The sequence below is a fragment of the Cricetulus griseus genome, chromosome 3 (genome assembly GCF_003668045.3).
Source record: "Cricetulus griseus strain 17A/GY chromosome 3, alternate assembly CriGri-PICRH-1.0, whole genome shotgun sequence".
Taxonomy (NCBI): Eukaryota; Metazoa; Chordata; class Mammalia; order Rodentia; family Cricetidae; genus Cricetulus; species Cricetulus griseus.
Window position 1 is genome coordinate 233,925,466 of NC_048596.1, and position 14,965 is coordinate 233,940,430.

General features: G+C 42.0%; 1 protein-coding gene across 4 annotated transcripts in view; it reads left to right on the forward strand.

The window, feature by feature from the left end:
- LOC100754252 (disco-interacting protein 2 homolog C) overlaps nt 1-8,546 on the forward strand; it is a 391,750-nt gene extending 383,204 nt beyond the window's left edge. For 2 of the 4 annotated variants that reach the window (XM_027405065.2, XM_027405067.2), the window contains 2 exons: nt 1,953-2,076; nt 5,326-8,546. In XM_027405065.2, the coding sequence (XP_027260866.1) occupies nt 1,953-2,076; nt 5,326-5,578 (377 nt within the window). In that variant the 3' untranslated portion in view covers nt 5,579-8,546. The remainder of the gene's footprint in view (nt 1-1,952; nt 2,077-5,325) is intronic. The other 2 variants (XM_027405066.2, XM_027405068.1) reach the window with 1 other exon arrangement.
- Nucleotides 8,547-14,965: the final 6,419 nt, after the last annotated feature.

The window sequence follows — 14,965 nt, forward strand, 5'->3', positions numbered from 1 at the left end:
ACAATTGAGGGGGGAGATACCTTGTGTTGACACGTGCAGGTGCACCCACAAGCACACACACAAAAAAAACTGACCTGAATAGTCACCCTTTGCTTATTTCATGATCCTTTCTTACCTCTCTACTCCAGATAAAAATAGAAGAAGCCTGTTTTACCATGTATTTCTAGAATCGTGATGAGACCAAAATCCTGGGCAGATGAGAATCTAGACTCTGCTGAGGCCTCCTAAGTCACCTGACACAGCTGTTAACCTGGGCTGCATTTAGGGAAATAGAACATGCCAGTGTGGCAGTTCCATGATGAATAGCCATGGGTTCATTTAATCAAGGATGTAATGTTCAGAGTTGTAAAAGGTGGTATCAGTTTGCATGCCTCAAGGAAAACATGTAGAATCCTTCCCACTTGAGCCCTGGGGAACAGGGCAGCAGAATATAGTTACTGTCTTCACCTCACTGGTCCCTGGATGATGGCATGAACCCATACACCAAGTAAGGAAACAAAGCTTTTCCATAAGCAGAAGCAAGTAAGTAGTGGTCTCCATCTTGCTTCTCTGTTTATATTAGAAAGGTTTATGTGCTGTTACTTCATGTTAATCATTTTTTTTTCAAAATTTCCCTGACATACTTATTACCCACTTAAAAATTAAGGATAGAGTTCTTGTTTTTAAGCAAAGATAAGGCTGACCACATTTTCATTATTATGTGGTTTTTCTGCAGGATAAAAGTAAGTCTTGTGGGGCTGGAGGAGATGGCTCAGAAGGTGAAAATCAGAATTTGATCTCCAGAACCAGCATAAATGTTAGGAAGGCATTGCAGCCTGCCTGAAATCTCAACTCACAGGAGTCATATGGGATCTTTGGAGCAATCTTACTAGCTAAACTAGTCTATTTGGCAAGGTTTGAGTTCAAGTGAGAGATCCTGCCTCAGTATAGGAGATGGAGAACAATTGAGGAAGACACCTGGTGCCAGCCTCCCCTCTCCATAGGCATAGGCATATGCATGTTCATGCAACACACACACACACACACACACACACACACACACACACACACACACACACACACTAGGGCTACGTGGACTGAAGAAATCTTCATTCATGAACATAACCAGTAACCGCTTTCCCTCCCATTTATATGAGATCAACACACCGAGGACCTCCTGTAATTGAGTTGAGGGAACTAGGTACATTTGGGCTGAACTATGACCTTTATGCCTTTGAACAGGTAATGCCCTTAGACTCTTGCAAATGAGTTCCACCTCACAAAGCTTAGGCTATTAAGTGTTAACTGGTGTTAACTTAGTCCTTTGATCACTTGTGATCTTGTGTCTGATGGTAGAAGCTGGTCCAAAAGAAGATTGGCTTATCCCCAGTGGACAGGTTCAGAAATTAGACAGGATAGGATGAAAAGTGAAAAAGAGTAAGAGGGTGATGGAGAGGCATGCTGTATACCTGTATGAAAGCATTATAATGAAACTTACTATTTTATATAACTAATATACATTCATATAAAATGTCCAAGAAAAGCCAGATATGACTTTAATACTAGGAATGCTAAAAAGGATACCTAGGGCTTGCTAGCCAGCCAGCCTAGTTGAATTACTGAGATCCAGGTTCAATAGGAGTTCCTATGTCATAAAATGATGTGGAGCTCAATAGAGGGAAACACTTAGCATTGACCTATGGCCTTCCCATGCACACATACATGCAAATGTCTAAGAAGAATAAAATAAAAAAAACTGAGAGCCTAGTGGCTAGGCATCCAGCCTGGGAAGATAAGAGAGAATGCCTGAGCCTGAGGCAGCTGACACTCCCCAGGAGAAAGGAGCCACCCATCCCTAGATATGGATCTCCTTTCCTTGCTTGTCTGTGTCACTGGGGGGGGGGTGTTCTTCAAAACAACAACAGAACAATAAAGCAAAGGTCTTGATTGGTACTTGGTTTCTTCTCCAACAGAGCGCCATGATGCTCTCTATGTAGTGGGGGCACTGGATGAAGCCATGGAGCTGCGAGGCATGAGGTACCACCCAATAGATATCGAGACTTCAGTCATCAGAGCCCACAAAAGTGTCACAGAATGGTAAGAGGATGGGAGGGCATTGTCTGTTCTGAAGTCAGGAGCCTAGTTATTGATCACAGGAGATATGCCTATGATATGGCACTGGGAAGGATGCAGTATTTCTTCAAGGTGAGCCTTCCTCAAGGCTAAGGACAATACAGGAAAGAACCTACTCTGTTAGGACATCCCAGCTGACCAGAAGCCACAGTTTTAGCCTGAACAGTGTTTCCAGGAAGCCAAGTTGTTATTGTCTGCAATTACGTAGATGTGACATTTGTTTTACTCATCTGTATCATGTTTTCACAAATTTAAACAAGAAAACAAAGCAAAGAGACAAAACATGCATTTTACTGAGACTTGTTAATAAGAAGCATTGTACTTCCATTGGAAAAGAAAACATGAGGGGAGGCATTATTTTGGCCCAGCCTCATTAAATATGTCTACCAGGTAAGAACTGCTTCAATTAAACCAAAGCCCAAGCCACAAGGTCCTGCACACAGTGGCCTTGCACACAGTGACCCAAGGGTGCGGTTGTAAGTTCTTATCCTTCCATGAGGCATACATCTGTCTTTTGTCCAAGTCCATTCCATATATTTGCAAAGTGCCATTGACAAACAGAAGGACCTCCACTCATGAGCTCACTTCTGCTCCCAGTGTTTGGGAGAAGCAAGGATACTAGAGCAATTTATCAGTCTCTGCTAATGGCAGTCAGACTTGCTTGAAACTTTCATGCTGTGTTTAGGAATGAAAAGTGACTCCATGCTTTTGAGTGTAGGTTTATTCACTCACTTGATGACAATCAAGGTGTTTACTCACTAAGGCACTATACCCCCTTCTGGCAGAGAGCCTGATGTGACCAATCTCAGTCTTGAGGTACAACCAGTAAAGGAAACAGGTGCAAGAATAGCTTTGAGTAATTTCCAAACCTTGGTTCTGAGATTGTTCATTCTTCTAATGGATTTCCAAAATTAGGCTCAGACTTAATTGCCATTTATTGAATCTGAATAATACAGGTATATTATTTACTTGGTTTTTGTTGTTGTTGTTGTTGTTGTTGTTGTGCCGGACTTTGAACCAGTGTCTCCTACATGCTAGGCAAGTGTTTTGCCACAGTCCTGAGTCTGACTGTGGAGCTCTTGGAAAAGAACCTTGTTTGTATATGTATGAGTTGTTCTGTAGTCACACTGCCCTAGATCCTCACCAACACAGGCCTCCAGGGCTTTTGTTAGCATACTTGCCTGGCATGCCCAAATCCTTGGATTAGGTGTTTAACACCACAAAAACAAAAAAAGAACAAGGCCTCCAGTTTCAGAATTTCCTCCTTAACTGTGGATAGATGACAGAAATGCAAAAGCAGTATAAACCCTTGATACTCAAGACATAGGCCCGGGGCTGACCTCATTTTGTGGTATAAATCTCAGGTGCAGCCTTAGTTTAATTGACTGTATCATCGCCCTCAAGATGTATGCTGAGGGGCCTCCCTCTGGATTTTTGTCCTGAGCATTACTGTGATTACCTACTATGTGGCTTCTGAGCTAAATCTAACCTGAGGTGGTCAGTCAAGGTCTCCAATTCACCTGTTCTTGTAGAAATCCCAGAGGAAGGAAACCGATGAATCAGGGGATTTGGTTCTGATGGACTCCAGACTTTGGGAATTGTTCAGTCACAGATGTCTTCCCCTGATTCTGCTGGTCCTGCTGGTCTTCTCCATGTGTCTCCACCCCATCATGTCCTCTAGGTTGCCTGCCACTTGAGAAATCCCATGTCAAAGACAAAACCACCTCCATGTTGCCAAATTCAAGCCAACTAAATTCATTTCTTAACAGGGGCCTCGCTGTGTTGACACAGCTCCTGAGAAAGCTGTGATGGTTGGAAGTCTCCAATCCCCATCACACTCTGCCTGACAAAGCTCACCTTGACTTCCATTCACTGTGGATGGCTGAGCTGACAGTGGCATATATTTCAGATGCCATAATACCATTTAATCCAAGGTGTCTGGGAGATGTATGTGATCTTAAAGGTCATGCAAACCAGCATTTCAATGTCACAGGGACTCAAATTAAGAGAATTAAATGTCAGCACATTTTGAAAACCATTTTCACAACTGATCTCTGGTACCTCGGTACATGTGTCTCAAGGCAACCCTGCTTAATATTCTCTGCAGCTCTCCCTTTTAGCATAATACATGCACATTAATGATACTGAATAATTATTTGCACTATTTTCTAGTAGACTTAGTCTCATGCTTGTAGGAAGTTCATCCCATCTCAAACTAGGATAGGAATTGTTAGACAGTCTAAATCTGGTGCCCTTCTTCATGTGTCCCCCTCCCTACCAGGAACTTTCTGGCTTATCCATATAGTTCCTTCCATCCTTCAGCATTCTGATTCTTGTAGCCAAGCAGACCTTGTGCATACCAATCCTAAAAGCCAGTGTTACAAGGGTAATGGAATTTAAAAGAGTAAAGCACTGGGCTTAAGCTTCCAGTAATTAAGTAGACTCCATACTCAGGAGACTCTTCCACCAAATAAATACCTGCTGCATGAGTTAATTGCTGCTATGTTACTGTCATCTTCAAACTCAGTACTCTGAGACAGAACTACTAGTCATGCTCACATGTCTATGGGTGATCAGCCATCTATTTGGCTGGTAATATGCCCAATGGCTCTGCCCTACATGTGTCTTATCCCTTGGTGCTAGCTTAGGCACATCTCTAGCCTGGCAATGCCAGTGCTACATCAGAACAAGCAGAAGCATCCTAGCACTTCTATACCCTCTACTGGTGTCATCTTGCTCACACACATTGAGCCATGTACCATATTGAGCCCAAGGGCTGGAAAGTGGGAGCCCTGGACTGAGGGTGCTACCTGCTGCTACTCAAACTCCTGCAGCAGTAGAGCCGGGCGCCTGAAAGAGAGGATGGGAGGCTGAGTTGGGAGGCTGATGAAAGTGGTGGGGGAATCACACCTCAGGCAGCTGTAAAGCAGCAGAACTGGAACCCAGACTCCCTTAAGGAAGCAGAAGTGACCCATAGAAGCAGAATACAGAAAACATAATATAACACGTAGGAGCCACCATGAGAGAAGGCCAGGAGAAAATTCAAAAAGGTATGTTGTGGCCGGGAAGACAATATCCTGGCACAGCTCAGAGGGATGTGCCAGTCTGAGGAGATGGGTGGGATCACTCAGGCCAGTGTGAACAGAAACATAAAGTACTATAATTATGTAAAAGACTCTCCCAATGATGGTGGTTTTCTTCTCTGTCTTCTAGTGCTGTCTTTACATGGACAAACCTGTTAGTGGTTGTGGTTGAACTTGATGGGTCAGAGCAGGAAGCATTGGACTTGGTTCCCTTGGTGACCAATGTGGTCCTGGAAGAGCATTACCTGATTGTAGGAGTGGTGGTCGTGGTGGACATCGGTGTCATCCCCATCAACTCCCGGGGAGAGAAACAACGGATGCACCTGCGAGACGGGTTCTTGGCAGACCAGCTGGATCCCATCTACGTGGCCTATAATATGTAGTCTCGTCACTTTGGCTTCCACAGACTTTTCTACGGATGTGACCATTTTTTTTCTCAGTGTCCACAGAGACATGCAGACACTCAGCCACACTCGAAGGAGGAGCCTGGTGTGGTGGGGTTGGGGAAAGACTTCTAGGAGCAGTCACCTGGCAGGGAGATGAAATGTGAATTTACGCTGGATTTTGCTCAGAAGGACTTTGGATCACTGCCTTCAGTTTGCTGGAAAAGCTCATTTTAAGAACTTTCTTTTCTTTATTTCTTTTTTTAATTATTGGATAAGAAGTGCTCTCTTCGTAAATGTGGTATTTTGTTAAGCCAAAATAGCAATTAAAAAGAATATTCTACCCTCCAAATGGGTTCTTTTAAACAATTTATGTAGTGTGACAAAGAATTGTTTTCTCTGTTTTAATGTGTCATGGAATCTTAATGACATGGATCTGTTACTAATTTAAGCCATCGATAGATCTCACCCTTCTAGGAGAGTTTACTGAGGTACGAGAACCTTCCAGGTAGCACCTTCCAATTAGATTTTAGCAGCTTTCTTTGTCAGAGATATGCTGAAGAAGCAGAGGCCAGTTTATGGCCTTTGAAGTTAACATAGAACAAGAAGCGATTATAAATAAGGTATTTCGGCAACTATCTTGCAGATATCTTTGTACTAAACTAAAAAGATAAAAATAAGTTAACTTCCTCAATATGTAATTATGTACAAAATGTTTAATTTATTTTGATCTCTTTAGAAGTATAAAAGAGAAAAAACATTCAAGAATATTAAAGTCTTGTAATGTTTGCTAATATAAAAAAGTGTTGTATTATCTTGCGTGGATAGTATCACAACAAATATATATATATGAAATATAAATTCACTAATGAACAAAGGAGATTTTAAAGTTTAAATGCAGAACTTGTCACTTGCATGGTGCGCCCTCCACTGTATTCACACACACTTGGCTGTTTACGAGCAATCGCAGGTTGCCAGTAACCCTGTTTTAGACCAGAGACCAGCAAGTGGAGTCACCGCCGTCTCTGAGATGGTGAAGGGATTTAATGCTAACATGCACTATTTTTTCCTTTGCTGTGAGGAGAACAGTGAATGCTTTTGTGCCAGCATGTGCCAATGACATTGAGGGGCTCCAGGTTGGCAAATAGCACTGTTTTCTCAGCTGCAAGAATTCGTTGCATAATGTCTATTTTATTTTAGCATGTGTGTGTGTGTGTGTGTGTGTGTGTGTGTGTGTGTGTGTGTGTGTGTGTGTGTCTGTGTGTGTCACTTTAAAAATTTTTTTTTTTTGGTTTGTAAGAAAAGAATGATACCCTGTGGTAATTTGTACCAGGTATCACTCATTTACCCCTTCCAGTGGCCACTGTGAGCAGATAAGTGTCCAGAACAGCTTTGAGGGGAAAACTATGTGTGATATCTTCCTGAGACTATAGACCCTTCTAACTCTGACCCACTAGTCCTGAGAGCTTCCTAACTTGGCCCTACGTAGCCAACTGTTCCAGGGATTCAAAACAGAGCTCTGGTTGAAGCAAGGAGTTCTGCCACCTTCATCCTTGTACTAACTATTGATGAACTGATCCCTGGTTATGTGTACCTACAGCTCAGCCACTGTATCCCTCAGTTGATCTGGCCTGTCTGCATCCAGCCAAAAGGGATATATCAGCAATGCAAGGGGTCTATTTTGTAATTGCCACAGTATGCTCCTGCAGTGGCTCCCAGGACTAAATAATCCTGACTAAAATTGTTGCTGGGCAGAAATGAGGTTCTTGATTGCATTATGGGCAATGTCTTTGCCTTCATTACATGCAGTTTTGTTTGAAAGAGAGTTTTGTTTGACTTCTAAGATCTAAGGCTGTTTTGTTTTTAAAGTGGCACATTTTTTAAAAAATTTGTATATGCAAATCATTCTTCCATCTCCATGAAACATTTGATTTTTCAAATATTGTTTGCTCATTGCTATGTGTTTATACATGTTTCAAATACACATTCCTACAGTCTGCAGGTTACTAAGGGGGAAAAATCTCTGCCACATACAGGAAAACATTTTCTTGACAGATGTATACATACCCTCATAGGAATGCACACACTCTCTCTCTCTCTCTCTCTCTCTCTCTCTCTCTCTCTCTCTCTCTCTCTCTGTCTGTCTCTCTCTCTCCCTCTCTTAAAGGGAACTTGGTTTAACATTTCAGATAGGATACTGATAGATAAATATCATTGCAGTGTGCAGAAAATCTTCCATCTAGCTAATGTGAGGAAGCAAAGCAAATTTAGATGTCACTCAAAACACACTCTTTCACCATATCAGCTTCACACCCGAGGAGGGCGAAGGCTGCAGTACTGTTGCACAAGCCGTTCACAGCAGGTCTCTTCTGCATCCTGTCTTCTGTGACATTAGACTTTAGGTTTGAAAGAGTTGGTGGACTGGGTTGGAGGCTTCATTGTGCAAGAAAAAGGAAAGGAGACGCTTAAGTACCACCAGTTTCAGCAATAAAGGAGGATCGTTGTGTATTAGAAATTGTACTGTAGATAAATCATTCATGAGAATGTTTTTTTTTAAAAAAAAAAAAATTTTGTCTTGTGACCATGTGCTTTTGGAGTCAGCCAAAACCGTGTAATCAACTTGCACAAAAAGAGGGTACACAATGAACATTGAGACACAGATCTAATCAAACAGGAGCAGATTCCTCATGGTGCTTGTTTATTATATATATTTAACCCTGCTTGACACTTTACCCAAGGGGACGGTCCCTTTATCAGTTGAATGTTAGCAGCGTTATTTCAGAGTGTGGTGACTGGTTAGAGAGAACTCATGTACTCAACCAATCACAGTTTCAAACAAAATTTTTATGTGCAAAGGATAGCAACCTTCTTGTATGTTCAACCACCAGTACGCTTTGTACATCTGTGATAACGCCTGTTTTATATTCAAATGAACAAATAAAAGCTTTTATTTTTGTTGCTCTGAAAATAGCAGTTTCTTAATTGGTACCCTAGGAAAAAAAATGTTTGGGACAGACCGCTTCCATGTGAAGAAGGAGGTGACTCCTGCTGGGAAATGTATCTGATTCTGTTTACATGATTTGTTGCATAACTTAGTGCAGATGATCCTGCTCTGATCGATGTGTAAATCTTGATGTAGGCATTTCTAGTTAACAGCAGTTCCTATGGCAACAAATGTTTTGTGAAATGTTTTTTTTTTTTTATTCTTTTAAATATATCTGAATATATTTGTTCACATTTTGCTGCAAGTGTACAGATTATTGGTAACTCTTTGGGACAGATAGTAAGCATATGTCCTGTGTGTGAACCCTTCTATTTGTTGTTTCACAGGGGAACTTGGCATGTCTGGACAGGCCACTGGATGCTTATTCTCTCTCATTGAAACTGTCTTTACTTGTTTAATAACCAAAGGTTCTATCTTTTGGTTAAGGTCCTAGGGGTCTTAACAGTTTTGTCTGGGAAAGCCTTGACTTTATAGCCTGATAATTATAAAAAGGTCAGCTTGAGCTTAGGGAAATTGCTTAGCTGGTTAAGTGGTTGCCACACAGCCTGGCAATCTGAGTTTGATTCCTGGAACTCACGTACAAATGGGAGGAAAGAACCAGCTCCACAAAGTTGTTCTTTGGCCTCCACAGGCACACATGGTACACCCTCCCTATATACATCATACACACAAATCACATTAAAGAAGAGCATGATGACATGTGCTTTTAAGCCTAGCACTGGGGAAGCAGAAGGACGCCTGAGGCTCACTGACCAGCCTAACCTCTGAGTTCCAGGCCAAGGAGAGACCCTGTGTCACAAATCAAGGTGGATATGTACTGAAGAATGACAGCTAAGTTGGACATCAGGCTTCCACTCAGAAGTCAGGGCTTAGTCACAGAATCAGATCTTAGATGCACCTGCATAGAGCCCCAGGTTAACCTAAAGCCTTTGTGTTAAGAGTTCTACTTGCCTATGCCCAGGTTATATCAGGCATGGCAAAGGCTCATGAGGCTTTGAGTATTTAAAAGGTATAAGACCTGCCTGGCAGCATCAAGATGAAAGACTCTTGCAAGACAGGGGTACTTCTACAGGGACACAGGTTTCTCAGATGGCCACTCTGATAACAACTGGCAAATACAAACCAGGTAACCATAAGAACTGTACCCATGGAGGCTGCTTCAGATCCAGCAGATGTACTTATGTTTGTGCATATATGTGTATACAAATAGCATGTCTTAGTGTGGTGACCTGCACACTTTAGTACTCTAATACAAGGCTGAAGTCCTGAGATGTGTTCTGTAGCACTTTAGTTACTGACCAATTATTCCATCCTAGGAATCCCCTGTGACACCTCAGTATGATGAGATCCAGCAGTCTGTCTACCTTCATGGAAATAGTGGGGTGACGTTCTATGGGAGAAGTTCTGGGGTGAAGGAAACATTCCTTAGCTACAAATGGACTGTGATGTTTACTGTAGCTTGCTATAGATGTATAGGTAAACCTTTTGATTACTGATCCTTCCCAGATACTAAACATTGTTTTCTATCTTATGCTAGAATGTCTTGGTGGAAACCTATATGACCTTTTCCAAGGTCCTGGGTTATCTTTGCAGCATCAGAGATGTCAGAATTCTCGTTTCCTAGGAGCAAAGGTGGGTCTACTAAGTGGCTGCCTTACACTCGTTTTTGTTTGTTTGTTTGTTTTGTCTTTCAGGTTGATTATGTGAGCAAAAACCAGGGAACACACAACCAATACTTTGATGTCTTTCCATGATGGACAAGGTCAGTTTACCTGACTGGATTGAGGACTTGTGTCGTATCTTAACTCTGTTCCCCACAGTACACTCCATCTTGGTTCTTTCCCTTGAAACAGGACTAAATGACCTTGAATCTGACCTCTGCCAGACAATGGCTAGGTCATTTTCACTGAGATATGGCTTTCCAAGTAGAAACAGTAGAAATATAAAGGGGTCAGGCTCCTCTTGCTGCCTCAGAGATGATGGTGAATGCCTTGAACTTACTGAAGATGGTACCTGTTTCACCAGGGTTTATCCTAGAGGCAATCTAAGAATGGAGAGGCAAGCAGATAACATACCCCAGGAAGCCTGGTTACAAGGATAGGATGGGAAGAAACATACGTTCTTTTACCTCCATGCCCCACTGTGTGTGAGAGAAGTGTACACATTTAGGTGTCTCCCAAGGGGAGTAATCAAATGACCCATCTAACCAAATGTGTCAAAGTGCTGGCTCACTCTATTAACCTCTTACCAACTACTGATGTGAAGAAATTATACCCTGATTTTATGACAGGAGTTAGAGAACAGAAGTAAAGACAGCTGTGGCCAAGCCCAAGAGATTATTTGATATTCCTGATTGGTAAACCAGAATTGTGACTTAAAAGAACCTGGGAACAAAGGTGCTTCTCCTGTGACTGGCATTTCTATGCGGTTTCCCTCCTGTGCTCCATCACCCCTTCCCTGTAGCCAGTATGACTTCAGTTGTACCCAGGGCTCATTGTACAAATGCTTTTACACCAGTCATATTAGTGCACACCTGTAATCCAGACACTCAAGAGGTAGAAGCAGGAGGAGCAGAAATTCAAGGTCATCCTTGGCTATGAAGTAATTTCAAGGCCAGCCTGTGCTAGCTCTGTTTTAAAAAAGTGAGAAGCTATTGTTTTGTTTTTGTTTTTGTTTTTTTTTAAGTTCTTAGCTCTAGGTTCGGTGAATGTACTTTGAGTTACCATCTGGACCTGCTGAGGCAACTTGTCCACAACTTGACACTTTTTCAGCATATTTGGGACAGCTCAGAAAATGCTATTCTCCCTAGATCCCTAACTTTGAAGAGTTTTAGTATGTGAGGAAGCTGTGCAAACTGGGCTCCCCATAGAAAACCTCCAGAAGCACCAGGATGAACAGAGAGGACACAAATTTGTGTGGATATGTTTATTTATATGTGTGGGGGAGCAGGGGTTACGTTAGTGGTCTTGCTCAGTCACTCACCTTACTTTTGAATCAGAGTGTCTATCTTTCTGGGATCTTCTTGTCTCTGCCTGCCTAGTACTGGGATTACAGGTACAGCTGGCTCTGTATGTGGGTGCTGTGGATCTAATGTAGAATCTTAACCTTTCCTGGAAAGCATTTGACCAATCAAGTCATGTCCCCAGACCCACAGACATGACATTTTTGTTTCAACAGGTTAATGCATAGAATATCCGAAGAGCCCCTGTGTACAGTGTGGGGCTGGCTAAGCTTCTGTGTAAAGATGAGTGAAAGTTGGTCCTGGAGGGTTGGTGTATCTAGTACAGCAGCACCAAGTCCCCTCTTGTACCTACTAGCCCTTATTTCTTCATTTAGAAATGCAGGACTGCGGTACATTGAAAGGATAATAAGCCAGCCCTCACATTTCCTGATAATAATAGATTGCCCCAAATTGTCAATTCTATTTCCCCATATGATAGTTCAGACCTGCTCCGTCTTAATTTCTGCTCAGTAGTCCATCAGCAGAGGCAAAGAGACATCCCTCCATGTTTAAAGTGATTAAGAATGCTGTTGAGAAGCAACTTGAAAGGATGCTGTGATTCTCTGCAGTGTGGATAATTAAACCCTCCGTCTGACCTGCCTGAAGCTTGCATCAAATATTTGGGCATTGGCATCAGGAAGGTTTGTGCAATTATCTAAAACATGACTTAGGGATGGATTTCCACAGAAAGACCTCCTTAGATGTGACTGAGAACACTCTGGAGGCAGCCCCTCTGGTTTTCCAGGGGTGGATAGTGGTAGTGGTGGTGGTTTTTCCTCCTTACAGTCTCCTCTGTATAGCAGGGGACAGTTCACAAACACCAAGGCCACAAAGTATTGCTGAGATTGAAAGTTAACTGGGGCAAGCAAAGCACTATGTACGTGTAGAGAGAGACCTCTAGGGTAGAAATGACACACTTGAAGAGAGAAACAAATATATTTCCATTACTTGGTGTGGTAAACAGCTGTGTGTACATGTGGGCTGCTAAGGGAAAGACATCATTTTGTACAAAGAATAAGATTTTCAATAGGAACCAAGTCACTTGGTTCAAATGTGGTGACTGTGAAGCAGTCACCAAGAACTTTGTGTATTGGTTAACCATGTATATTACCTCTGGTGTATCTTTCCAGTGTTTGTGAATACAAACGAATTATGGAGCTACATTTTTACCCCCTCCCCACAACCCATGTGATAGAATAATATGATATTGTCTAGATTTTTCATGCTCTCTATTGGTGGCACAAAGTCTTTTTAGGCACCCTGCAGTTTTGAACATCTTTCTTTTGTTATGGCATCACATTGTTCGTTTCTTGTGTGGTAAGCACATAGGATCAATAGGTTTCCCGACATGAGACTGATAAATGATAAACTCATCTGTCATTCCTACATGTTTCACATTTCATCTTCACCAACACCAACAAAAGCATCAAAACTCCCTAAAAAGCATTGTCTTTTTAAAAAAATTTCACCAGTATAGCATATGAGGAATGTTATTGGTGCTCTTTAATTTGCATTTTTATTATTCTAAGAATTGTTGTATATTGAAACCATGTATTAGGCCAGCATGTTTTCCCCATGGAATGTGGCTTCACATCCCTTGAACTTCTCAGGAAATTGTGATTGGATTTTTTTCCTTTTGCCTTTTTGCAGTGCTAGAGGTCACACCCTTAGTGGTAGAATGCCTAACTAGCTCTATTTTTTTAATTTGTAATTTATTTTTTATTTTAGTGTGTGTGTGTGTGTGTGTGTGTGTGTGCGTGTGCTTACCACAGCAAGCTTGTGGAGGCCAGAGGATATCTATGGAGTCAGCTTTCTCCTTCCTCCTATGTGGGTTCCAGGGACAAAACTCAGATCATTGTGTTTGCATGTGTGAGTGTGCACATGAATGTAGGTGGCTTCAGAGGCCAGAGGTGTCAGATTCCCTGGAGCTAGAGTTGCAGGTAGTTATAAGTCACCTGATGTGGGTTTATAGGGAGCCAAGAGCAGCCCTCTTCAAGAGCAGTGTGTGCTCTTTACTGCTGAGCCATCTCTCAGGCAGAAGATTGGCTTTTAAATGGGTGAATGAGGACTCCTGCCATCCTGTCCTCAGCCACCAGGTTATCTGTGCCTCTTCCTGTCATTGAGCTACTTCATACTGAATTATAGAAAATGATTACTCCTGCCCATAGAAAAGCAGACTGTTTTGTGTACATGTATTGATTATTGCTTAGTGATAGACTTAATTCACCTATTTATAATTTCATTTTAGAATTCTGTTCTTCGCTTATGTGGTGGCTTTGGGAGTCTCAGAGCCAGTTGTGAATCTTGCTTCTCCATCACTGAGTTAAGTGAGATCTTGGATATACATTTCTGCATTTATTTTTGAACATGTGGTTGCATCTTCCTCTCACATTGAAGAGGCCTTTACTGCTCCAATGTTCCAAGCTCTATTAACTGGGGAAATGAGTCCTCTGTGTATGAAGTTGAGAATGTTTCTCTCCACTTCGTGCTGCTGTGTAAAACTTTACTCAAAGACACATCATAGGGTCCTGTTTTGACATCATATTATGTTTTCTTTATGCTTTTGCTTCATTTTTCAAATGCCAGTTTTAAAAAATCAAGCTCTCATGGGGGACTGTAGAGCTGAGGGAAGTTTGAATTTCTGGTACCCCTGCCTCCATCTCCTCACTGCTAAAACTGCAGGTGTATGCCACCATGTGTGCGGTTTTTGGGTGCTGGTGATTGAACGCTGGTTTCATTCATGCTAGACAAGCACAGTGTTTACAACAGAATGCTGCACATCTTCAAATCTCTGCTCCTCCTCCTCCCCACCATCACTGCCTTCCTTTCTAGTTTTAATCAAGCCACTGTGTAATCACAGGCTAAAACCATGTCTAAAATAGCAACACTGGTGGATGCTTGATACATCGGTGCTTCTGGTCTCTGTTCTCAGACAAGGCTTGGCAGGACCTACAGTACACTCAGTGAAATCAGCCAAATTAATAAACTTGCTGAACGGTTTGCTTTGTGTTGACTTAAAAGTACCTTTAAACATGTACACTATGCCCACTTCAATGTGACAAGGAGCCACTGTGGAATAGGGTTAGCCTGAATACTCATTCTGCTCTGACAGACTCCTGCAGAACAACTTTCTTTTAAAAAGTTAAAAACGTTTTTTTAACAGTCATGATCAAGAATACTTTTAGTTTAAATAATTTTATTGAAGCAAAAGTCGCATATCAGAGCCATATAAAACCTGAACTTAGATGGCTTTTTGTACATCCTAGAGGCCAGTAACCATTACTACAAACTGGCTTCAGAACATTTGTCACCCCAGTAAAAGGTTCTGCTTGGCAGTCACAGCTTCTCACACTTGCCTCATCCCAATAACCCCCCACACACA